The sequence below is a fragment of the Peromyscus leucopus genome, chromosome 7 (assembly GCF_004664715.2).
Source record: "Peromyscus leucopus breed LL Stock chromosome 7, UCI_PerLeu_2.1, whole genome shotgun sequence".
Taxonomy (NCBI): domain Eukaryota; kingdom Metazoa; phylum Chordata; class Mammalia; order Rodentia; family Cricetidae; genus Peromyscus; species Peromyscus leucopus.
Genome location: NC_051069.1, coordinates 108,586,981 through 108,613,259, shown reverse-complemented (window position 1 = coordinate 108,613,259; position 26,279 = coordinate 108,586,981). Strand labels below are relative to the sequence as shown.

At 48.5% G+C, this 26,279-nt stretch overlaps 1 protein-coding gene across 2 annotated transcripts; it reads left to right on the top strand.

The window, feature by feature from the left end:
- The first annotated feature begins 12,809 nt into the window (after positions 1 to 12,809).
- Cx3cr1 (C-X3-C motif chemokine receptor 1) lies at positions 12,810 to 25,500 on the top strand. 2 transcript variants are annotated; one of them, XM_037208043.1, is made up of 3 exons: positions 12,810 to 12,964; positions 20,229 to 20,354; positions 23,507 to 25,500. In XM_037208043.1, exon 3 carries the CDS (start codon positions 23,516 to 23,518, stop codon positions 24,584 to 24,586), a length of 1,071 nt encoding a protein of 356 aa, XP_037063938.1. In that variant the 5' UTR covers positions 12,810 to 12,964; positions 20,229 to 20,354; positions 23,507 to 23,515; the 3' UTR covers positions 24,587 to 25,500. The 2 variants fall into 2 exon arrangements, with proteins under 2 accessions (XP_037063938.1, XP_028710552.1); XM_028854719.2 differs by lacking the exon at positions 20,229 to 20,354 and having other exon boundaries at positions 12,814 to 12,964.
- The last annotated feature ends 779 nt before the right edge of the window (positions 25,501 to 26,279 follow it).

The following is a 26,279-nucleotide window of genomic DNA, read 5'->3' as shown; positions in this document are numbered from 1 at the left end:
ACATGGCTCGTGGCTTACTGGCATCTTTACATGCTGCTTGTTATGGTGGCGGCTGTCAGTGACTCCTTCTGCCTTCCTGTTCTTTCTTTTCTCCTCTCTGTTAGTCCCGCCTATACTTCCTGCCTGGCCACTGGCCAATCAGTGTTTTATTTATTGACCAATCAGAGCAATTTGACATACAGACCATCCCACAGCATGTGTGTGTGCACTTAAATGTATGCATGTGCAGCACTTTAGTGCAATGTCTGTGGAAGTCAGAAGGCACTGGATCCCTTGAAACTGGAGTTATAGATAGGTGTAAGCCAGCATGTGGGTGCTGGGAACTGAGCCCCTGTCCTCTGGAAGGTCAGCCAGTGTGCTCTTAACTGCTGAACTGTCTCTCCAGCCCTAAATTATCTATTTTTAATTCTAGAGTATTCTGATAAGTACCAATTGTGAAATTGTAAGTCCAATAATGCACAATGTCAAGATTCCTTAAAACTCATATTTCTACTGTGTTATATGGTCAGCCTATGCTATATTGCAAAAGCCTGACTCTAAAAACTAAGGGCTGCCTGGTCGCCCAGAAGAACAGGATGGTGAGACCCCATTGCTGAAGAGAACTCGGTTGCAGAACACGGAGAAGCCACACTGGAACAGCACTGAAGCTTCCTACCTTCTGTATAGACATCGTGGAAGCTGCTTTGCAGGCAGGTGGGGAAGAAAGATCAGTTTCGGACCCTACATGCTACAGTAGCAATTTATCAGACAAGAGGTGCCTACTGATACAACATGGTGCATCTGTTATCGGGGTAACCCACTAACTTACACTTGGATCTGATGCCTGCTCCACAGAAGGAAGTGCATGCTTGGTGCTGTGCACCTCAGAAGGCTTCAAAGGCCCATGACTCAGGAGGTCAAAGCACAAGAGGTGAGCACACAACTTTTGTTTTGCTAAGTGAACATGTCGCCAAACTGCCTTCCAAATATTTATATCTATACCCATAGACGAGGGCAGTTCTCGGCCATCATCCGGGAAGATTTTCTTTGCAGCAAGGAGCAATTAATGCAGAGACTCGTGGATGATCAGGGTGCTGAGGACAAGAGACTGTTGGGTGTTCAGAACTAAACGGGACATTTATATCACCTCCCTCAGAAGACATCATGGGAGAAGGGGATAAAGAATGTAAGAGTCGAAGATGGACAGAAGGGTGGTGAAATACTGTCTTAGGGCCTGGCACAGCGTTGAACTTGTTATCTCACAGAAGCTGTGGTTGCCTTCAAGGGTTTGCACAAGGCTGAGCCTAAAACATTCAGTCATAGATGGGTGAAGGGCTCATGGGTTCCCACCTCGCCTAAGAGAAGTCCTTGAAGAGAAGTCATTGTCTTCAGAAGCCACTGTGAGTCAATCATGCCCTGATGATAGCTTCACATCCAGGCCCATATGAGTGGCCCTGATTAAGTGGTCATGTGAAAAAATAGAAACAATATAAAAAGACAAGGAAGAGGGGTGGGGACCTGGTGTGAGGAGTGGGGGCAGTTGACGGAGGGATAAGGAAGAGAGAGCTGGAGGGACGAGTGTGGTCAGAATCCATTATACAGGCATGAAATTATCAAAGAATAAATTAATTTAAAATAGGAAAACAAAACCTAAGAGCACAGTGGAGGACTTGCCAAGCATTTGTAAGGCTCTGAGTTCCCTCCCCAGCACTCACATGACAGTGGGTTACATGTCATGTGTGAGGCTTTATGGTTTGATGTGTATTCAATGAAAACTCTGTTTTCTTTCTTTTTTTGAAGAAATTTTCTGAGTTGAAAGAAAAGTTTGAGCTTTTTAGATTTGATTTCATCCACAATGGCACTCTGCAAAAATGGGCTGTTACAGTTGCTTCTGTATAAAGGAGTGGAGTCCCACCTGTCAAGTCATTGCTGTGACTAGCCTTTCACACCAGAGAGCACAAGTACCTGTGAGCCTGACTTGGAGTTCTCTTGGCTTAACCTCATCCTGCTGCAATTCAGACACATCTTATCTTTTTAAAAGTCTTTATATGTGTATGTGGTTGCATGTGCATGCGCGTGCGTGCGTGCGTGCGTGCGTGCGTGCGTGTGCGTGCGTACGTGTGTGTGTGTGTGTGTGTGTGTGTGTGTGTGTGTGTGTGTGTGTGCAGGTCAGAAGTCTACTTCAGGTGTCATTGCTCAGGCAGGGTCTCTCACTGACCCGGACTCACAGAACAGGTTAGACTCTGTAGCTATTGAGGCCCAGGGAAGCTCCCATCTCCGCCTCCCCAGTGCTGGGGTTACAAGCTTGTGCCACCCTGCCCAGCTTTTCACCTGGGTTCTGGGATGGGTCTCAGGTCCTCATGTTTGTGCAACAAACATTTATGGACTGAGCCAACTACACAGCCCGCCCCCCTTTTTAAAAATCTTTTCATTGTTCCCTGTCCCCAATAAGTCAGAGGTGCCACTGTCTTGTCATTTCTCACCCCTATTTCCTTCTCACCAGGACACAGGTGCGGCCGACATTTGAAATGAAGATCAAGGCAAGTTTGACCTTCACTAGGCCTGAACACATGATGTTATGAGCTCCCAGGATGTACCAACTCCCAGCCCTGATAAGATCCTGTGGTAAAAGAATCCACAAGAGCCGGGCGGTGGTGGCGCACGCCTTTAATCCCAGCACTCGGGAGGCAGAGGCAGGCGGATCTCTGTGAGTTCAAGGCCAGCCTGGGCTACCAAGTGAGCTCCAGGAAAGGCGCAAAGCTACACAGAGGAACCCTGTCTCAGAGAAAAAAAAAAAAAAAAAAGAATCCACAAGAAAGTCTGCTAGCACGAAAGATATCTCAACCTACAAGACATTAGTCACGGAAGACGTGTCCCACTACCTCTTCTGTGGTCTAGTGATAAGAAGCAAGTCATGGGTACTAACCACACTCAGCACAGGACATCACTTAAGGGTGTGAACACCAGAAGATGAGGACTGAGGCTGAGTCTTCCCCAACAGGCGTCTTCTGTAGATGGAATTCTAAACGGTCTTATTAAATAAGAAACACAGAGCCAAATACAGAGTTAAAAGCTCAAAAGGTCAGAGCATTAGCAAATAGCCTTTAGCTTACCAGTCGCTGCCATCCTTCCCCTGAGAGAGAGACCTTCTCCTGTGTGACCCGTCTTTTTATTGCCTTTCTGTTCTGCCTTCTCATTAGTTCTAAACCCAACCACATGACTTCCTCTTCACTGCCTGTCTATACAGACCTCCAGGTCTTCTATGGTTGGTACTGGGATTAAAGGTGTGTGTCTCCATGCTGGCTGTGTCCTTGAACACACAGAGACTTTGCCTGTCATGTGATTGGGATTAAGGTGCGTGCTACCACTGCCAGACTTCTGCTAAATGGCTTGCTATTAGCTCTGACCCCCAGGCAACTTTATTTATTAACATAGAAATAAAATCACATTTCAGCACAAATAAAATATCACCATAGTCTTCTGAGACTGATCAGACACATTCCAAGGAGTCCTCATCCTGTATCTCAAGTCTCCTAATCTTTCACACAATCTATCTTGTGTCTTTCTGTACAAAGTCAGGCCACACCAGCATCAGAACCTACGTAAAGTCCACCCCTTCTTCATCTGTATTTAACTCACCACTCAACTCATTTATTGAGTTCATATTTCCAGTCAGTCTGTGTAATTTATTTCTAGTATATCTATCTATTTGGTTGTTTTCTTTTATTCAAACTATAGTTGATGATCTTATACGTTATTATATTTTAATACCTTCCTGTGTTTCCTTGAGCATTTTAGTTTTTTGTTGTTGTTTTTGTTTTGTTTTGTTTCTTTTGGGTTTTTTTGGAACAAGGTTTCTCTGTGTAGCCCTGACTGTCCTGGAACTCACTCTGTAGACCACACTGGCCTTACACTCACTGCCTGCCTCTGCCTCTGCCTCCCAAGTGCTAGAATTAAAGGCGTGTGCCACTCCCCACCCCACCCCACCCCCGCCCTGGGCTCATTTTATACTCTTTATTTATGATGTCTGCATCTGAGATGGGCCTGCTGTTAAGAGTCAGTGCTTTCCTGATTCTTATTTGTGTCAGCCTGTTCTTGTGTGCTTTGAACTTCTGACTGTGAGTTCATATTCTTAGGACTTTTGCTTAAGTCATGCCAGGCATCTTCAGCTTACTCCTTGTGGTTTCAATGAGAAATGTCCTCCGTAGGCGCCTGTATTTGAACACTTAGTTCCTAGTTGGTGACACTTGTTTGGGGGGGTCATATGATTAGGACAAGGAGCCTTGCTGGAGGAACATCCCACTGGAGTAGCCTTTTACAGTTCATGGTGTCACACCACTTCCCGGTCTTGGCGTCATGGGGTGAGAATGTGATGCCTTGATTCCTTCTCAGGCTGCCCCATACCATGCCTTCCCTGCCATTGTGGGCTCTCCCTCTGGAAGTTTAAGCCAAATAAACTCTTCTATAAACTACTTTAGGTCATGTTACAAAAGAAAGTCACTGATACCTCCCTCCAGATCCAGGTTCACGCCATGTTTCCCACTCCATCCTTCAATAATTTGGACTGTTTTCCCAACTGACTTCTTGGAAACTCATCGGTCGTATCCCCTTTCTCTCTTGCCCAAAGGTCACCTTGCTCGATTGGTTCCTCCCCCAGGACGCCCTCTGCTCTGTTTCTGGAGACCTCTCCCTCCCTTTGTCCCTTTAAGTTTGAGGTGACGCGTTGGTTGCTTTTGTCCTCACTATGGCCAAAAACTGACAAGAAGCAGCTCCAGGGAGGAAGAATGGGTTTTGGGTCATGATTCAAGGGGTGCAGTTCATCCTGCTTGGAGGCCATGGCAGTGAGACCAGGTCCTGGCAGTGGCAGCAAGAGGCTTGCTTGCTCACATCTCTGTGGAGCGTGAAGCAGAGCTAGGAGAACGCCATTGTTGCCTTTTCCTTCTCTTACTTTATTCAACCCAGGACCTCAGCTCAAGGGATGGGACCTCTCATATTCAGTGCTCCAACCCCTCCCAGGTCACTCCTCTCTGGAAATATACTCATAGACACATGATCCGCCCCCCCCCCAAAAAAAACCTCTTGTAAAATATGGGCATGGTGGAGCATGTCTGTAGCCAGAGTGTGGGGAGAGCGACCAGCCAGACCAGCCGCTTTGAGCTCTGGGTTCAATGAGAAAACAGGAGGAAGGAGCTGCAGAGATGGCTCAGAGGTTAAGAGCACTTACAGCTCTTGCAGAGGATCCAGGTTCAGTTCCCAGCACCCACATGGCAACTCACGGCCATCTGTACCTTCAGCTCTGTGGGGAGCTGACGGCCTATTCTGGTCTCTGTGGCACTGTGCAAATGTGCTGAATGTGTGTGTGTGTGTGTGTGTGTGTGTGTGTGTGTGTGTGTGTGTGTATGTATGTATGTATGTGTGTGTGTATATATATATATATACACACACACACATGCGGACAAACATTCACACACATAAAATAATCTTTATTTATTTTTAATTTTTAAAGATTTGTCTTGTTTTATATGCAGGATGCCTCACCTACATGTTTGTGCCCTGTGTTCCTGGTGCCCATGGAGGTCGGCAGAGGACACCAGATCCCCTGGAACCGGCGTGACAGATGATTGTGAAGCCCCCGGTGCTGGGAACTGAACCCGGGTCCTATGTGATAACAGCAAGCACTCTTAACCACTGAGACTCTCCAGCTCCTAAATAAATCATAAAAAAAATAAAATAAAACAAGGTAGTGAGCAACTGAGGATGCCTAATACTGATTTCTGACCTCCATATGCACGTGGGTACACACAACTAAAAAACATGGGCATTCATACACAAGTATGTACACACACACACACACACACACACACACACACACCAGGGCTTGCTGTGCCTACAGAGGCAGAGATTTGTCCAGCAGAGCTAGAAAGGACAAAGGGCTTTGGTTGAGAGCGAAAGCACACAGCCATGATGTCTACCGGACAGGCTGACTAGTGTCCTTAGAAATGTCTATTGTTTGTGGGACCTGTTACGTATGGAGTGAGGCAGCCAGAGAGTGTGGAAACTCTCACCATCCCAAAGGTTCCTTGAATCTTGTTTTTTGCCCAGAGTCCCCCCTTCCCCCAGGTAGACTTTGGGGACCACAAACTGAGGATGACCAGACGCAGAAAAAAGACTGAGTCAGGTGGCATCTAAGTAACAGAGTGGCCTTCCTAAACCCCCGTCTCTCGGGGCCAGCATGAAGTTCCAGACCTGCTGATTCCTCCTTCCTGTTGAGGAGGGCTGGCTTTCCCAGAGCCTCTGTTGGCTGAAGCGATTGGCTCTGAGAAAATGGCCGTGCTGGTTTCCGTGGGTGGCTTTATTCTGAGTTCCCATATAAAAATGTTTCATTTCAGTCAACCATGAGCCACGTGTTCGTTCAATGACAGTACTAAGAGATGACATCTGGTAGTGACGCAGGTCCCTCTCAGTTTGCGTAAGGGCTACCCTGTGATGTTCAGATAATGACAGAATGCTCCATTGACTCCTTTCTCAGGTAAAACCCCTCTGAGGAGAGACACATGACTGTATGCTATATATATATCTTCATAGAGAATAAGAACTGTTGACTAGGAATGGAAATTGAGAACTATTTTTAAAACACTCTTTTTTTTTATTTTACAATTCCATTCAGTTCTACATATCAGCCACGGGTTCCCCTGTTCTCCCCCCTCCCACCCCCTTCCCTTACCCCCAGCCCACCCCCCATTCCCACCTCCTCCAGGGCAAATCCTCCCCCGAGGACTGCGATCAGCCTGGTAGACTCAGTCCAGGCAGGTCCAGTCCCTTCCTCCCAGACTGAGCCAAGTGTCCCTGCATAAGCTCCAAGTTTCAAACAGCCAACTCATGCAATGAGCACAGGACTTGGTCCCACTGCCTAGATGCCTCCCAAACTGATCAAGCCAATCAACTGTCTCACCTATTAAGAGGGCCTGATCCAGCTGGGGGCCCCTCAGCCTTTGGTTCATAGTTCATGTGTTTCCATTCATTTGGCTATTTTTTTTCAATAATTGAGTAAGACCGAAATTTATTATAAGCCACAGTTGTCCTAGGGACCTCTATGCTATATATATAGCCTCCACGGTTCTATGGGTTGTGGTCTGATTGTTCTTTATTTTATATCTAGAATCCACTTATGAGTGAGTACATACCATGACTGTCTTTCTGGGTTTGGGTTACCTCACTCAGGATGATTTTTTCTAGTTCCACCCATTTGCCTGCAAATTTCATGCTTTCATTGTTTTTCTCTGCTGAGTAGTACTCCATTGTGTATATGTACCACATTTTCTTAATCCATTCTTCCGTTGATGGGCATCTAGGTTGTTTCCAGGTTCTGGCTATTACAAATAGTGCTAGCCCTCTGAATGTCATGTGACCCAGTTCTAGTGGTGGCACAGAATTCTCAGGCCCTTAAAATACATTCTTGAATGAATGGTTGCTCTGGGAAAAGTCAAGGGAAATCCTCGTCTTGTCTAAATGCAAATTCGGAGAAGCACACCGGGAAGTGACTGGTCCCTGAGTCCCCTGGGCCCTTGACATGCAGCTCACAGGCTGATGGCTGGAGGCTGGACCTGACCTCCACCGCACAGGGTGGGCTCACTGGTCTAATTCTCAGCTCCAGGTCTTGCTGTAAGGGCCCTTTGCTGTGCTGTTCAGCCTGTCTCAGTCCAGGCCTCAGGCAGAAGTTTACCTCATCGCCTCAAGGGGGAGCCCCAAGATTTTCAGATAGGAAATCACTGAGGGAAGGTGAGACCAACCTTGAGCTGTTGAGCTGGAGAAAGGGCCTTCCAGGAGTGTTGGCCACCTATTCTGACTGCGGCCCTGAAGGCATCTGCTCTGAGAGTTACCTGGTTCCCAAGGCCAGATGTTGCATATGTAAATTTCTGATGCGGGTGACAGGGGCCTCAAGTGATCCCTTTAACTTCCTCCAGCCTCACAGCTCCTCACCTGAAACAGAAGGTCGGAAATTAAAGCTACAGGTGCCAGCCAGGGAACAGAAGAGAGGGGGTCGGGAGGTGGGAGGAGGGACAGGGAAGGTGGGATGGATGGGGGACAGGGAGGAAGGGGATGAAGTGGGAACATGAGCAAGGTGCAAGGATACAGTGAAAACTTGAAACCCATTATTTTGAATGGGTTTTATAATCTCAGCACTTGGGAGGTGGAAACAGGAGGATCAGGAGTTCAAAGTCATCCTCAGTTCCTTGGGGAATTCCAAGCGAGCCTGATAAAGACATCTGACTGGATTTTTTTTTTTTCAGGTCTTATTCTTTTTTTTATTTTATTTTATAGTTTAATTTAATTTTACATATCAGCCATGGATTCCCTTGTTTTCCCCCTTCCTGCCCCCCCCCACCCACTGGATATTTTAATTGCTGGGGCTACTGTGACAAACCGTGACAGTCTGGGGCCTTAGCAGCAGCACCTTGTTTCTGTGGATTGAAGCCTGGAAGTCCAAGCTCCCGTGTCAGCAGCTTGGCTTGGCTCTGAGGATGTCACCTGTGACGTGCACATGGCCCCAGCTCAGGAGCCTGCACATGCACCTCACAGGCTGGCATCAAACATGCCATGCAGCCCAGGATGACCCTGAAGTCATCCATCTCCACCTTTGAGTGCTGGGATTCCAGGTGTGACCCACCACACACACACACACACACACCTGTTTGCATGGTGCAGGAGATCATGGGATTCCAGGTGTGCCCCCTCCCACACACACACCTGTTTGCATGGGTGCAGGAGAGCGTGGGGATTCCAGGTGTGTGTGTCCCACCCACCCACCCCCACCCCTACCCGCAACACCTGCTTGCATGGTGCAGATCAACCCATAGCAAGCACTATACTCACCGAGCCATACCCCAAGTCCTAGGTTTTCAGATGGCATAACCGAGAATGTAACAGCGGTCTGACCCGTACCATTTACCCTTGTTTACCTGCTTAAAACTGAATTTCAGTACATCACACTGCAGGTCATGACTTAGCCTCTCGGTGTGGGAGCACAGGGCACAGCTCAGGGCTTCCCCACTAAGATTTGAGATTTTCTGGTTTTTTTTTTATGAATAGTAAACAGGGCTTTTCAGAGACGTAGAAGAAGACTGTCTGACAGGTTGGAGAAGAAAAGGCCGCTGCCACTCGATCCTTGCTGGAGGATTGGGTGGAAACAGGAAAGAGGACCCTGAGGGAAGGGCAGCTCTGCGTGGCTCCCTGACAAGTGAGGCATCCGTCGCGCTGCCCGGTCCCTCCTGGCGCTGGAGCCCTCCTGGCGCCCGAGCCGAGCCTCTCAGGCAGACAGTGCTCCTTCCTCAGAGATTAGAAAGAGTGCCCCACTTTCTAATCTCTCCACTCTCCTGTGTCATTTCTAAAACTTACACTAATCTTGCCTTGATTGTTTTCGGGTTGTTGCTGCTGTTTTGAGAGCAGACCTCACTCTGTAGTCCAGGCTGGCCTCCAGGTAGCAGCACTCCTCTGACCTCAGCCTCCTAAGTGCTGGATCCCAGTGTGAGCCGCTGTCCCTGAGAACAAACAAGGAAGGCAGGTCGGTCACACAGGTCATACCTACAGGAGGACAGAGCTCAATGGCTTAACGATCAGTAAATAGTTGTGGTCTGTGGTGGTTTGATGGGAAGGGCCCCATAGCTCATATGTTTGAACACTTGGACCCAGTTGGCTGAACTGTTTGGAAAGAATTAGGAGCGTGGCTTTGTTGGAAGGGGTGCGTCACTGGGAGTGGGGACGTTGAGGTCTCAAAAGTCCTTCCCAGTGTTCTCTGCCTCCTCCTTTTGGATCAAGATGTGAGCACTCGGCTGTTCCTGAGACCAGGCAAGGAGCTGGAGAGATGGCTCAGCAGTTAAGAGCACTGGCTGCTCTTCCAGAGGACCCAGGTTTGATTCCCAGGACCCACTTGATGGCTCATAAGCATCTATACATCTAGTCTCAGGGGACCTGGGATCCACTGCCCTCTTCTGGCCTCTTGGGGTCCAGGTATGCATGTGGTGGTAAACATACAGGTAAACACATATATACATAAAATAATAAAAATAGTTTTTTAAAAGAAATAATTTAATCAGTGTGGTGATAGTATGTCCACCAATATACTGTGCACCTTAATAAACTTATCTGGGGTCAGAGGACAGAACAGTCACTAGACAGACATAGAGGCCAGAAAATGGTGGCACACACACCTTTAATCCTATCACTTGGGAGGCAGAGATCCATCCGGTTCAAAGCCACACTGGAAACAGCCTAGCATGGTGACTCACGCTTTTAATCCCAGGAAGTGATGGCAGGAAGCAGAAAGGTATATAAGGCATGAAAACCAGGAACTAGAGTCTGGTTAAGCTTTTAGGCTTTTGAGCAGCAGTTCAGCTGAGAACCATTCGGATGAGGACTCAGAGGCTTCCAGTCTGAGGAAACAAGATCATCTGAGGAGTTGGTGAGGTGAGGAAGCTGTGGCTTGTTCTGTTTCTCTGATCTTTCAGCGTTCACCCCAATACCTGGCTCCCGAGTTTGATTTTATTATAAGATCTTCTAGTAACTCGTGCTACAAATCAGTGGCTGGAAAGAGACTCAGTGGTTAAAAGTGCTTACTGCCTTCCAGAGGTCACAAGTTAGGTTCGCAGTACCCACATCAGATGGCTCACACCTTCCTATAACTCTAGTTCCAGAGGATCAGTGCCCTCTTCTGGATTTCATTTATGCTGTACACAGTATACATATGTGGCACAACCACCACACACACACATACACACTGATGAGGTATTGTTTGTTGCCTTCAGGTCCCAAAGCAGACTTGCTTCCTTTCTCACTCTAAAATGGAATGCTTCATGAGCTGAGTGCCTCTCCTAAATATTGTGTTCCTCAGTGAGTGTGGGTGTCCATCCGGGGGACTAGGAAACAGGCACGAGTGTGCTGACACTCATCACAGAGTTCTATCAGCTGTGGCACCCATGGAAAGGACAGGCTGACTTGTCAGCCCACAGCAGGTGAGGCAGGGAGGCAAGCACTCCCAGCACACGCACTGGGAAGGGTGTGTGTGTGTGTGTGTGTGTGTGTGTGTGTGTGTGTGTGTGTGTGTGTGTGTGCGGAGGGGGGGGCGTGTGTGTGTGTGTGTGTGTGTGAGTGTGTGTGTGAGTATGTGTGTGTGTGTGTGTGGCGGTGTGGCGGTGTGTGTGTGAGTGTGTGTGTGTGTGTGTGTGTGTGTGTGTGTGTCTGGAGGAAGAGGAAGCGGTTAGAATGCAGTGGGAAGTAAAAGGTTGTTGAGAACAAGCTCACAGACAGACAGGGAGCAGAGGAAGCGCCCTGAGTGTTAAACCTGGAGAGCTCGAAATTGCTCTCTGCATACTTGGAATGCTGAGGTGAAGACAGACAGACAGACAGAAGGGATTGGTGGGCACAGGGTGCTCTCCAGGCCCCAGCTGGAGATGGAGTTGTGTCAGAAATGAACACTGATGAGATTGTTTGACAGGAACAGTGGGAGAATCTTGGCCAGATTCCAGACAGGAGCACAGGGTAGAGCTGAGTGTGGGAGGACAGGGGAGAGCTGAGTGTGGAGAGGACAGGGGAGAGCTGAGTGTGGAGAGGACAGGGGAGAGCTGAGTGTGGCTGAGGACAGGGGAGAGCTGAGTGTGGCTGAGGACAGGGGAGAGCTGAGTGTGTCGAGGACATGTCTCGGCTGGTAGCCTGCTTGCCCAGCACATATGAAGCCCTTGAGTTTGATCCCCAGCACCTCATAAACCAGATGTGGTGGGACATCTCAGCCCTTGGGAGGTGGAGGCAGGAGGATGAAAAGCTCAGGTCGTCTTCAACTCTAGAGTCATTTAAAGGCCGGCCCAGGATACGTGGGACGTGTCTCAGCAACAACAAAATCAAACAAACGAAACCAAAGAAAGGGTTGTAGAAACAGCTCAGTGGCTAAGAGCACATACTGCCCTTGCAGAAGACACAAGTTCAGTTCCCAGCACCCATGGTGGGAGTTCACAACTGCCTGTAACCCCAGCTCCAGGGAGATCTCAGTCCTCTGGCCTCCATGGGCACCTGCATTCACATTCACATATGCATAATTGATAATAAAATAAACCTTTAAAAAAGTTTAGCAGAAATGAATGAGGAGCAAGGTTGGGAGGGTTTGGAACAGCAGTGGATGTGGGAGGAGGTAGGCGGAGGGATGAACATGATCCACATACCTAGTGTAAATTTCCAAAGAATTAATAAAAATAAAAAACAAAAATCAAGAGCTGACGAGGGACAGAGTGAGGACAAGGAGCTGACTCTGGGTATCCCAGACCTAGCTGCTGGGGCCTAGGGAAAGGGCCAGTGTCAGAGCCTGTGAGGGCTCTTGGCCTCTGCAGGGGAAGGTGAGCAAATGGGGTGGGTGCCTGTTGGTGGGCAGGCACTTTCAGTGTGGTGCTTCTACCTCAAAAACAGCCTCCTAAGAACCTCCCCACGGTGTGTGCCCTCAGCAGGCAGGCACAGGCGGGCAGTAGACCTTGCCGAAGTGAAAGGCGACGAGGTCAGGGAGCCTATGCCCAGGGCTGCCCAGTGGGTACCAGATGCTTTCTAAGATGGATGGAAAGTTGAGGGGCTCTCACAGCTTGCCTGAGGCCCCTATTAATGAGATCTTGAGGCCTGGCTTGTGCTCTGCTGGCCTCCAGAGCTGCGGACTGTCATCTAGCTGGGGACATATGACACAGCCCCCAGCCATCCCCAGGTCTGCCCCAGGCACCAGGCCCTTAGACTTGAAATGCAGGCTCCCTTGTGATAACTGGTCCAGCCTGGAGCTTCTGAGCTTGCTCGCCACAGCATCTAAAGATAGGCCACCTCACAGGAAACCAGATGCTATTGGCTAACTTCACAAATAAGATGCCCTCAGAGAGAGGGAAGCATTGGCGTCTGGTGGAGTTTGTGTGGGACTGGGGACCGACTGGCATTTCCTGCAGAAGTTCCGTTCCTATCTCCCCAGGTAAGTGCAGAGGACTCCTCCCACACCTGGGGTGGGAAGAGTCAGGCCAGCCAGGGACCTGATGTGTTTGCTTTCTGTGTCCATTTTCCTGAAGATGCAGATAAAACTGGGGTGGGGTGTGGAGGATGGGGGTCTGCAATTAGATCTTTTGAACACTCACAACGTGAAGCGTGAGTAATTCCATTTTAGCGTTGTGGAGAAAGGTTCAGGCTGAACATTACCAGAAAGGGGTGGAGGCAGCCGATATAAAATCACATTTGGGTGATAGGAAATATTGGTGTTCTTAAAGATTAAAATTCAACTGTCAGTCAGACTTGGTGGTTCATGCTCTAATCCCAGCACTTAGAAAGCTGAAGCAGGAGGATTGCTATAAATCTGAAAGCAGTCTAGGCTATGTCGTGAGTTCTGGCCAGTTTGGGCTTTAGTGTGAGACTCCATCTTAAACAAACAATAACAGCTACAAAAACTAGCGTTGATGGTTTTTATTTCCTTTTTTAAAAAGCGCTTATTCTTCAGAGACCCACATTTGAGTGTTTATAGATGAAATTAATCGTTTAATTTAGCCATGAAGTAGGAGCTAGATGAAATATTAACTGTGAGTTGATAATCCCGAGAACCGAGGGGCAGGTGCTCAGAGGTTCCCCTGGATTGTATACAGGCCTGAGAATATAAAAACAAAATCGCTATGCTGAAAATGTAGCTCAGGTGGCAGACTGCTTGTCCAGTGTGCAAGAAGCCCCGAGTCCAATCCCCAGTACCACATAAATCAGGCATGGTGGCTCCGTCTGTGATCCCAGCACTCAGGAGGCAAAGGCAGGAGGGTCAGGAGCTCAAGGGCATCCATGCTCCATAGGAATTTTGAGGCCAGCCTGGGCTTTTTGAGACCCTATCTCCAATAACGATACTGATGATAATGATTCAAAATGACTGCAGCATTTTTACTATAAATATGCATTTATATGGAGAAAAACTGAAAGAGTATTTCCCGAATCTGCAAAGTCGCATAGTTTCATGGATTTTATTTTCCCTTTTCTCAAATACCATTTTGGCAACTTCTCCAGTTGTTGTAATGAACATTTATGGCATTTATAATAAACTGGGCACAAACTCATTTCTCAGTTTCATAAATGCTCATAACCATGGCTCAGGGCTCAGCCGTCTGCGCCACTAGGAAATGTGGCCTTTGGAAGGAAACAGTTAAGAACAGACCTTTTCCTGCTTGACATGGACAGACCCTTCCAGAGGCCCCTGAGGACAGCTGCAGCTGGCTTTTCCTCAGTGACTGTGTTATCTTCTGGCAAACACAGACCCCAAGTGCCTGCAGCCTTGCTCTGGGCGATTACAGCCAGAGTCCAGAAAGGCTGAGAGTTGAGGATTCTCCTTCCTCCTCTCTCCTCCCTTCTTCCTCCCTCCTCCCTCCCTCCTCCCTCCCACCAAGTTCCCTAACTCCCCCGCGCCGCCCCCCCCCCCCCCCCCCCCCCCCCCCCCCCCCCCCCCCCCCCCCCCCCCCCCCCCCCCCGTCTCCACTACTTGAAATGCAATACTTGAGGAGGGAAGAAAACATTGCTCAGGCACAGGTCATGGGAGGACCTGAGCCTACTGAGAGGAAGCAAGCCCTGCAAGCCCTGACCTGTTGAGCCCCAGACACTTATGAGAGCAGCAGGGTGGAGGCAGTGCCTGGACTCAGGGGCTTCTGGAAAACAGAACGGCCCCGGGAGGGGGTGTTCAGTGACTTCTGGGACAGAGGTAAACAAACGTCATTTGCCACAGAGATGGCCCCTGGGCAGCAGGAACAGCCCCATACCCAAGTCTAGTGTGGTGAAGCAGTGAGTCTATGGGGTCACTACAGGAGCATGCTCTTGAGTTAGCCCAAGCTCACCCCAGTGGGGTACCCACTCATGACAGCTGCCTCCTGGGAGCTCCTTGTACCCATTGCGGGCAGCTACAGGAAGTAAGACTCCTCTCCTCAGAGACTGCCTGCAGCTCTTAGAAGCTCCCTGAGAGGAAGTAGGAATCCTGCAAGTTTCCCTGAATCCTGTGCACCCGCCTCCTCTTTCCCTCGCCCCTCTGCTTTTATGGAGGGTGCCAGGGCAGAAAAGAGTTCCGGCCCAAATTTAGTCTGCCTAACCTGGCCTTCACCCACCCCTGTTCCCTGGGGAGAACCTACCCAATTCTAATCTGCTTAAAACCTGCCCTCCCTGCACTTGGGCTGACCCATTGCAGAGAGAGGCCGTGGGACACAGTCCTGATTCGGCCCTGGACAACGCTGCGCATCACTGACCGTGAAGACGCAGCTTCCTGCTTTCCAGTGGTGAGACCCAGGCAATGGAGTGCACTGTGAAGGTTAGGGAGTGGTGTACAAAGTCCTGTGCACACTGACTGGACCTTCTTTGGTGCTTAAAAAACAATATGGGCCAGCACGGTGGACCAGGCACCTGTTGCCAAGGTTGACTCCCTGAGTTTGATCCCGGTACATGCGTGGTAAAAAGAAAGTACCTTAAGATGAACTCTGACCACATGTTGCAGCTTGTGCAATTATGTGCACACATACATATAAATAATAAGTAAATAAATAGATGTGCTTTTAAAACAATATATGTCTGCTACTTCAGGGAAAGTGAAGCTCCGTGACTTTAGGGATGTTAAAATCACTGACGATTTTCAAAGGAGGCTGTTAAGGACCCCAAGTCATAGGAACAGGAGAAAAGACATCATGCTAGAGCCGGTCCACTTTAAAAACGAGTTCTAGTTCCTTCCTCTCCCAAGCGAGCTGTGCCAGGGTGGCCATGTCAGGCACGGTCTTCCCAAACCAGAGAACTTTGCTTGTGGTCCAGAACATCCACTTGTACCTCCCCAGCCCAGCCTCCAGCCCAGAGTCCTAAGCCTGAAGACTTCCAAACCAGGCCCTTAGGGGTGAGCTTCGAACTCACACACTGTTCCAAACTCGGCTGGTAAGGAGTGGGACCAGGGCGATGGAGCCAGGGCAATGGAACCAGGGCGATGGAGCCAGGGCCCTAGCCAGCCTTGATGACACTAGTGCCCAGGAGTCTCAGGAGCGGGAGATGCTTATGTCACTCATGTCATTTCCTGCCAAGAAAAACCAAAGGAAGCCGAGGGTTTCTGATTGAATCTGGGGTCTGCCTCTCCTCCTGGGGGGTCATAATGTGCTAACCGCCTTGCAAGCTCCAAGGCCCAAGCTCCACCCCCAGAACTCACATAAAAACCCCTGGTGTGGCAGTGCACACTAATGATTGGAGCACTGAGGAGCAGAGGTGATCCCTGAGGCTCACGGGCCAGTCAGCCTGGACTACCCAGAAACGTCCAGGACAATGAGACCCTGTCTCAAGAGAGAAGGTAGAAAGTGCTGAAGAATAGCACACATGCACAAGTAGGTACACACACACACCAAACACACTTACATCCCCATAGTCACCACACATACACACACACACACACACACACATATCATACCTATGCATAGACCACACACATGCACAAGTAGTTACACACACACCAAACACACTTACATTCCCATACACACCACACACACACACACACACATACACACACACACACACACATCATACCTATGCATAGACCACACACATGCACAAACCACATATACACATAACACATCCACACACATACATCCACACACCATACACCACACAATGAAAAGAACCTTGCTAGGACCCCCAAGCCTCCCTCACACCCCTGCCTGACCACAGTCTCCTTTCTACGTGTTAACACAATCCTGACTGACACACTATTTATTTCCCTGCTTTTCCTTCATAGCTTGACCCCCATCAAAGAAGCGATGATCCCTAGACAACATGTTGAAATAGAATGGTTGTAAATTCTTTTATTACGTTAGTTACTATGTGTGCCATGTGTATCCTGGTGTGTGTGCAGAGGTCAGTGGGCAGCTCCCAGAGTCAGGTCTCTTCTTCCAAGTGCGTTCATTCCACGGACTGAACTTGAGTCGTCAGACTTCTCGTCAAATGCCTTCACCCACTGAGCCATCTCACTGGTTGTCTGGGTTTTGGTTTTTGTTGTTATTTGTGTGGGGTTTTGACAACAAATACTTTGGGTGGGGCAGGTTCAAGACAGGGTTTCTCTGTGTAGCCCTGGCTGTCCTGGATCTTGCTCTGTAGACCAGGCTGGCCTTGAACTCACAGAGACCCACCTGGCTCTGCCTCCCAAGTGCTGGGATTAAAGGTGTGTGCTGCTGCTGCTGCGCCGCCGCCGCCGCCACCACCACCACCGCCGCTGCCGCCACCACCACCACCACCACCCAGCTAGCTTTTCTTTTTTAAAAAGTAAATTTTATAGCCCAGGGATGGTGGTGCATGCCTTTAATCCCAACACTCAAGAGGCAGAAGGATCCCTGTGAGTTCAAGGCCAGACGGATCTACATTTCCAGGACAACAGCCTGGGCTACATAGAGAGACTCTGTCTCAAAAACAAAACAACAACAAAAAGTACACTTTATTATACAAAACCTTGCAAATAATTTTTTTTAAATCACACACCAAAATTAATCTGACCCAAAGTTTATGCAGCATAATGAATTCATAAACAGTTTGAATTGGAATGGATATAGTTAGTATTAGTGAGCCTAGTGACCTGTTCTTATCTGTAAGGCCAGGCCACACCCAAATTCCCCAGCTAGTCTGTTCATCCCAGGCTCTCCCTCCCTAGACCTTTACCTTTATCTTTGTTTCTCAGACAATAGGAACCATCCTTAGGGGAGATGTCCCATGTCCTGTAGAGGTTGGTGACCCCTGTGCTACATCCATTCCCAGCCTTCTGGGTGGAAAGCAGGCATCCACATCCCTCCACTGCAGACACAAGCTGTGTGCTCAACATTCCCGGTTTCCCAGAGCCTGCCTGTGAGCGTGACGACTTGCTCATGCACTCTACGTGACTTAATTAACATGAGCTTGGTTTTGCGCCTTTAATACCAGTAGTCAGGAGGTTCAGGCAGGGGGATTACAATGAGTTTGAGGCCAAGTGAGGCTAAATAGGAAATTCTGGGTCAGTATGAGTGATAGTATGAGACCCTGTCTTATTATTAAAAGGCTGTTCTGCCAGGCGGTGGTGGCGCACACCTTTAGTCCCTAAACTCGGGAGGCAGAGCCAGGCAGATCTCTGTGAGTTCAAGGCCAGCCTGGGCTACAGAGCAAGATCCAGGACAGTCACCAAACTACACAGAGAAACCCTGTCTGGGGGCGGGGGGGAGGCTGTTTCTCCATTACTTAAAAAAAGTGATAAAACATTTGCTTTTAAATTTTTGCAGTTTATTTTGATAGAAATAAACAAACACCACATAGTGCTTTAAAGAGGAAAAGGGAGGAGAGGTGTCAAACCCCTAATAATGGCATGTTTTCGAAGGAGGAGACTCCTTTACCCAGGGGCTTCTGTAGTTTCTGGTTCGATTTCCCTTGGTGGTATTTTTTGGCTTGGCAGTGTACCTTTGATGTGGGCTAAACCCTGCTGGGTAACGTTGTCAGATACTTTACGTGGGCTCCTAGCTATACAAGCAGAGGGCCATCAGTCAACTAACTGGCACAGAAAACTGGGTGGAAATTGTGAAATGTCCTTCCTGCTGCAGCCACTGCTCTCTCTGTGCCCTGAGACATGTGTGCTTAAAAAAAGAAAAGGAAAAGAAAGAAAATAGGACGGCCAGAGACAGCAGGAGCCACAGCTCTGTCAGCAGAGCGCTTGTACTGCAAGCCTGGGACCCGAGTTCAATCCTCGGGGACAAACTAAAAAGCCACACTGAGGGACCCAGGAGAGTGAAGATCTAGAGAGAGACCCTGGATTTAAAAATCAATAACCAGGATGTGGAGGCAAAGCGAGGGCACATCATAAAAAGATGCCCGCAAGAAGAAAAGAACTTGGCCGCCTAAGGGGAAGGGAAGTAAAGAGACAGGGAACTGATTGGAAGCTGAGGGTGAAAGTACCCCCACCCCACGCACGAGGAAAGCTAGGAATAAGGGAGTGGGCATGAGAAAGGATGGCCAGGATGGACAGTGAGAGTGAGGAGGGAGTTTTAGAAAGTGGGTCATACAGAAATCATTTCCATCTGGATCGAGAGCAGTGGTTCTCAGCCTCCCTAATGCTGAGACCCTTTAATAGTTCCTCATGTTGTGGTGAGCCCAACCATAAAATTATTTTTGTTGCTACTTCATAACTGTAATTTTGCTACTGTTAGAAACTGTAATGTAAATATCTGTTTCTCGATGGTCTTAGGGAGACCCACAGGATGAGAACTGCTGATCTAGAACATTCCAAGCTCTGCTTCTGGGCTCAACTCAGACTCCACAGTTCAATATCAGTTAGTAAAACCTCGGGTTAACTGCCATGGGGCAGGCCTGTGACCTCAGGCTGGCCTCTGCCTTATTATGTAGCCCAGGCTGGCCTCAAAGTGAAAATCACCTGGATTCCTGGCTGGACTCTCTCGGCTGCCAGGAAGCCCTGTTTTCAGGTTCACCTCCCAATCCTCTAGCTATCTCAGAGGACCCAGAAGGAAAAAAAAAAAAAAGGCTTGCTCAGATCAGACCAGAAGGTTTCTTTGCTCTGGCTATGAGGTTAGAGAATGAGTCAGGCGAAGAGAGTGTTCTTCGCTGATGTGAGGTTTCAGTGGAATCCTTAGGCTCTGGGGCTCATCTGCTGACGACACAGCCTACAAGCCCAGGTAGATAAAAGAGATGTACAAGTGTGTCACCTCTGACTCACACAGCTTCTCATAAGTTGCCTAGAAGACACAGATGCTGCTGAGATTTCTGGCACGAATGTCTGTCCCACCAACAGACATGGCCACTGTGATGAGTGAGAGAGGATCCTTCCCACAATGTTCCAGCTGTGGAGCCTGGCCAGCCCCTGCTGGGGCCCCACATGCTGAGGCTTACCTTAGTCCTCTAGGTCTTGCTTTTACTCATTCACTTGCTCACGAGTTCATTCAGTACACCAGGTACCTGCAGGACTGTCAGGTCTAAGGGCCCAGGACCCACAGCTACAAAAGACATCTGCATTCCCTGCACAATTCTCCAGAAGGCCACAATTGGAAGGTGGCACTTTCTTGGAACTTGTCATTGTATTATTACTTACTTTAGCTTTTCATAAAATCCATATTTTTGCTGATTTTTAAAATTGAAAGTCAATCAATTAAAATATTTTCCAGTTGGAGACTACTTTACATGGCTAAGAAAAAATCCAAGCATGTGTGGTAAAGACTTCATCTCCTTTTCCCTTCCTTTAGCCTCCAGGATCGATGCCTCCACCACTAACTTATCCTCCAGAGAGACTCAGACACACAGCCTCTTCCAACCTTTTCACAAATGTCCTTGGGACCTCACATGGATCTCAGGGTTTGTCCTGAAGCAGGGTTGGTATTTTGTCCTCCAGATTCACTGTGGTTCAGTTCGTTCTGTCTGGACTGAACAGAGAGCTTCAGAAAGAGCGACTCTCTCTCCTCCACTTTCAAAATAAGCAGGAAATGGGGTACTTTTCATGTCAGTGGAAAAAATTAATATTTTTAAATACCACATTTCCACAGTGCCCAGGGTCTGACAATACGTGAGACTCCACAGCTGGCTCGGGTGTGTCTAACGGTTGGAAGGGTTCTGCAAGTGTCTGCTGTGAGTAACACATTGGAATAGGCTCTCTCCTTAAAACAGCTCAGTCTGCAGAGGGACCCCCACCCCCCTTCAAGCCCGAAGGCTCCGAGTTCACCGTCTATTAGTTCACAGAAGCTGTGGGCTGCCAGACAGAACCCAGGCACACGGAGGCAGAACACTGAGTCCTGGTTTGGGCTCCTCTTGAGGTCAGCTTTGCTAACTTTTCACACAGGTAGAAGGAGTGAGAAAGTGACTTCCTGGGTCCCTCATTTATGACCTCTAAGGGTCTGCTTTCATATTACCGCATGGCATGTCTTCCCGTGTTAGGGAAGATAAGCCTCGTTTACAAGCCCCAGGGGCTAAGTAACAATTCCTGCTTGCTTATCTGTCATCTTTATACATATGAAATGTCATGGGGGTTGGGGGGGTATTTATTTATTTATTGACTTACTAGCTTATTTTTGAAACAAAGTCTCAAATATCCCAGGTTGAACTGAAGCTTATTATGCAGATAAAGTGAGGTAAGGTAACCTTGAACTCTGACCTCCTGCCTCCATCTCCCAGTTGCTGGAATTACAAGCATATCCCAGCAGGCTTAGTTAGGGCGATGGTGCAGATTGAACCCAAGGCTTTGCACTTTCAGGGCAAGCATTCTAACCACACAGCAGTGTCCTTGGTCTTGAGGTGACAGCTGTAGAGATTAGAGAGCCCGTGAGGCGGTGGCTGGTGATGACCGGCTTGGATGCTGCTGAGTAACACAACAGCAGAGGTTCTGTTATTGTCTTGTCACACATTAGGAAAAAGGTCCTGCAGCTTGGAGCAAAGACACTACACTTGCCCTAGAGTTGGAGAGCTCCATCACAGCCTGAGTGGTCCAGAGCAGACAGCCTCAGCCCAGTCCATCACAAAAGGGGCTGGCTGAGGTGCAGAATTCACAGGCAGGTGATGCAGGAAGGAGCCGTGGGTGGAGCCACCTTGAGCAGGGTGCAGTGGGTTTGGAAACTTCTTCTGTTAAAAACCATGAGCTTTGCTTTCCGTTTCAATGGGGAAAGAGGCAATGGCATTCAGGAAGTGTGCTCTGAGATGCCTTGAGACTTCTGAGAGTTCTGTCTGTGGTTTCAAGAGACCGAAGAGGATGCCCAGGGGAGCAGTATGGAGTGAGCAACCATCACATCCTGGGGGAAGCAAACGGGAAGAGGGCGCATCTTATCACCCAACCTATGGAAAAGTGTCCTCTTTTCCCATTCTTGCCCATGAGGAAATAGGAGAACAAATAGGGAGTGGGTTGGGGCTGGGAATACCCTGATAGCTTAGACACTCAAACCAAGGACAGCTATTGTGATGAAGGCATCTCCCACACAGTATTAACCCGAAAGTCCTGGGTACCATGAAACAGGAGTGTGGGGCTATGCTGGTTATTTTCCTCATGGCTGGTGACCAAATACCGGTCAAGAAGCGGCTTACGGGAGGAAGAAGTCACAGGCTCTTCTGTGAAGGACTGGGCCGAGGCTGTCTGTGATGGAGCTCATTCTTGACTCCAGGCTGCAGGCCTTTTTCTCCGAGGAAAGCATCTCTGTGATTTAGCAACATTCCAGCTGGTCAATACTGAACACTGCCTGACAGCGCTTTCTGAACTCAGCAGGCGTGAATCTTCCTTCTTGAGGAGGTGGCTCACTGTTTGACGGGATTGTTCTGGTAGAAGGGGGGAGGCCACGGTGGCGGGAGTGTGTCAGCTGCTCACAATGCACCTGTAAGTTGGAAAGCCCAGTGATGTGCTGAAGCTTGGCTCATTATCTCCTTTTCTGTAAGGTTTAGGACCCAACCCATGAAATGGCTCCATCTACATTTAGAGTAGGGTGTTCGTTTGTTTGTTTGTTCTTCAAGACAGGGGTTCTCTGTGTTGCCCTGACTGTCCTGAAACTCACTCTGTAGACCAGACTGGCCTCAAACTCAGAGATCCACCTGCCTCGGCCTCCCAAGTGCTGGGATTAAAGGCGTGCGCCACCACTGCCTGGCTAGAGTAGGTCTTTCTCCCTTGTTAAAATCCCTCACATGTGGCTGGAGAGATGACTCAGCAGTTTAGAGCACTGGCTGCTCTTCCAGAGGACCTGGGTTCAATTCCCACCACCCACATGGTGGATCCCAACTGTCTGTAACTCAAGTTTCAGGGAATCCAACACCCTCTTCTGGTTCGGATATCAGGCACACACATGTGTACACATAAAATAAACAAATCTTTATAAATATTATAAATGAATGAATCAAACCCTCACAGTCACGCCGTGATATCTGTTTCCATGGTAATTCTAAATCTCATCAGAGAGTGAAGAGATGCAAGTCAGAGTAGCCCCATGTCAGGGTAGCCCCATGACAGAGTAGCCCCATGTCAGGGTAGCCCCATGTCAGGATAGCCCCATGGCAGGGTAGCCCCATGGCAGGGTAGCCCCCATGGCAGGGTAGTCCCATGGCAGGGTAGCCCCCATGGCAGGGTAGCCCAAAACCACTTGTAACTCCAGCTCCGGGGGATCCAATGTCCTTGTCAGGATTCAACAAGTACCTGCACTCACACATGTACCTTCCCACACACAAACACACATAACACTTAATTTTGAATAAAATACATTTTTTTAAAAAGCAGCCAGTGTGGTGTAGGCTCATGCCTTTAATCCCAGCACTCAGGAAGTAGAGGCAGACAGATCTCTGTGAGATACAGGCCAATCTGGTCTATGTATTTCATTCCAAGCCAGTCATGGCTGCATATTGAGACTCTGTTTCAAAAATAAAAATAAATGTTTTAAAAGATAGCATGAGTGAGGATGAAATGTAGTAAACCACCAGTCAGTGTGTTTCTTCCTGTTTACTCCAGACAGCCAGAGAGAACTGTAATCCTCTAAGGCTAATGTCTCGCCCTCTGTTCCAGGACCAAGCCATGCCCACCTTCTTCCCTAACTTGGACCTAGAGTACGAGAACTTTGAGTATGATGATTCTGCGGAAGCCTGTTACGTGGGTGACATCGTGGACTTTGGGACCATCTTCCTGTCCATTTTCTACTCCCTCGTCTTCGCCTTTGGCCTGGTGGGAAATCTGTTAGTGGTGCTGGCCCTCACCAACAGCCGGAAGCCCAAGGGCATCACCGACATCTACCTCCTAAACCTGGCCTTGAGTGATCTGCTCTTCGTGGCCACCTTGCCCTTCTGGACTCACTATGTCATCAGTGAGGAAGGCCTCCACAATGCTGTGTGCAAGCTCACCACTGCCTTCTTCTTCATCGGCTTCTTCGGGGGTATATTCTTCATTACGGTCATCAGCATTGATAGGTACCTGGCCATTGTCCTGGCCGCCAACTCCATGAACAACCGAACAGTGCAGCATGGTGTCACCATCAGCCTGGGCGTCTGGGCAGCAGCCATCTTGGTGGCGGCACCCCAGTTCATGTTCACAAAGAGAAAGGAAAACGAATGTCTGGGTGACTACCCCCAAGTCCTCCAGGAAATCTGGCCCGTGCTCCGAAATTTGGAAGTCAACATCCTGGGCTTCGTGCTGCCCCTGCTTATCATGAGCTTTTGCTACTTCCGAATCATCCAGACCTTGTTTTCCTGTAAGAATCGCAAGAAAGCCAGGGCCGTCAGACTCATCCTGCTTGTGGTGGTGGTCTTCTTCCTCTTCTGGACACCCTACAACATCGTGATTTTCATGGAGACTCTCAAATTCTACAACTTCTTCCCTAGTTGTGACGTGAAGAGGGGCCTGAGGTTGGCCCTCAGCGTGACAGAGACAGTGGCATTTAGTCACTGCTGCCTCAACCCCTTTATCTACGCCTTCGCTGGGGAGAAGTTCAGGAGATACCTGGGACACCTGTACAGGAAGTTCCTGGCTGTCCTGTGCGGTCGTTCCGTCCACGTTAGCTTCCCGCCGGAATCCCAGAGGAGCAGGCAGGATAGCATCCTGAGCAGCTTCACCCGGTACACAAGTGAGGGAGAGGGCTCTCTTCTGCTCTGAAAGGGTCTTCACGACCCTGACCCCACTCAGAACCCGAGCTCTTGACTCTGACCCTCTGTAATGAGGACAGACCTACTTTTCCTGCTGCATCTTACATGCAAGAAATATGGACCAGATGCCGACAAAACAGTCCCACAGTGTTTTTGAAATTTTTCTGCTCAGTTCTTGAAAGACACACATATCTCTTACTGTAAATGCTGATCATCGGGGCTTACAAAGGTTCTAACCCAACTAATTACAAAAGAGTTGGTGAGGGTTATCCCCATGACCAGGTGGATAAGGGGGTGACTAAATACTCAGACTGAGTGGAAATCAAGGATTGAATCTAGCTAGAATGTCCCCTCTCTGACCTTCAGATCTTTAAAGAGTAGTGACAGGTAATCCAGGCCCACATTCCATAGCTTTATCATCAGAGGAGGACCTCATCTCTCTCTGATTTCAAGGTCAACATTCCCAGGGAAGGGCTTCCATTGGCCAAGTTGTGTCCCTTCCCGTCCCTTGACTAGGTAGTGGTATTGAAAATAGAACTGTTCTAAGATATTGTTGGAATCTCAAGGTTAGAGATTGAGGGAGACTATTTCTATAACTTGGAGGATGGGAACAACCCTGATGAGACAGAAAAAGAGTCTGGGACTGACTCAGGCTCTCCCTCAGTAACTAGCCTGTGTCTACTGCCAGCCCAACAATACCTAGATCTGCAGACCCATAACTATCTCTCTGCTGCCAATGCAAGACCCAGGCTGTGAGAGCAGCTTGCTTTCTGTCCCCCACCCTGAAAGCATCATGTATGATCTAACCACAGGAGAGCCTTCATGCCTGCATTTACTGACTTGGACCTCATTTATAGTTTGAGAATTCTGGGACAGTATAGTTTTGTAACTTGCTTTTTAAAAAAACACTGGATTCCAAATTGCTCTCTGTTCCTGTGTGGCACTGTATTAACCATTTTAGAAGTCTCTCCCAGATGGTGGCCTCATTGAGGAAGTTGTGGCATGTGGCTCATTGTCGTGTGTCTGACATCTCCTTGGCAGTTTACATGTTTGTTTCAAGATGACAGACTGAGTCATGTCCCTCACTGGCTTGTCCAATGTTTTAACATTGCAACATGATGCTGTCTTCTACAAAGGTCACAACTGAGAACCTCAAAATTGAGTTTCCAAAGTGGGGGGACTGGAAAGATGGCTCAGTGGTTAAGAGCACTGGCTGCTATTCCAGAGGCCTGGGGAGTGGGAGATTCAACCCCAGCACCCACATGGTGTCTAACGACAGTCTATAACTCCAGTTCCAGGTGATCCAACACCCTCTTCTGGTTTCTGAGAGCACCAGACACGCACATGGTAAACAGACATACATGCACATAAAATAAGTTTAAAAAAGAAAAAAAAAACATTTTAGTTTTTCAAGACAGGCTCTGTCTGTGTAACCCTGGCTATTCTGAAACTCCCTCTGAAGACCATGCTCACCTCGAACTCACAGAGATCCTCCTGCCTCTATCTCCCAAGTGCTGGGATTAAAGGTGTGTGCCACCATGCCAGGCTTAGTAAATAAACTTTTTAATTTCAAAAATATCATTTAAGTGTTTTAAGTAAATTTATGATTTGGTGTTACTCTATATTCACCACTGTCCTGGGTCACACGGTTAGACATACCTACACTATGTCTATTTTACTTATAATTCTGTCGATAAACATTT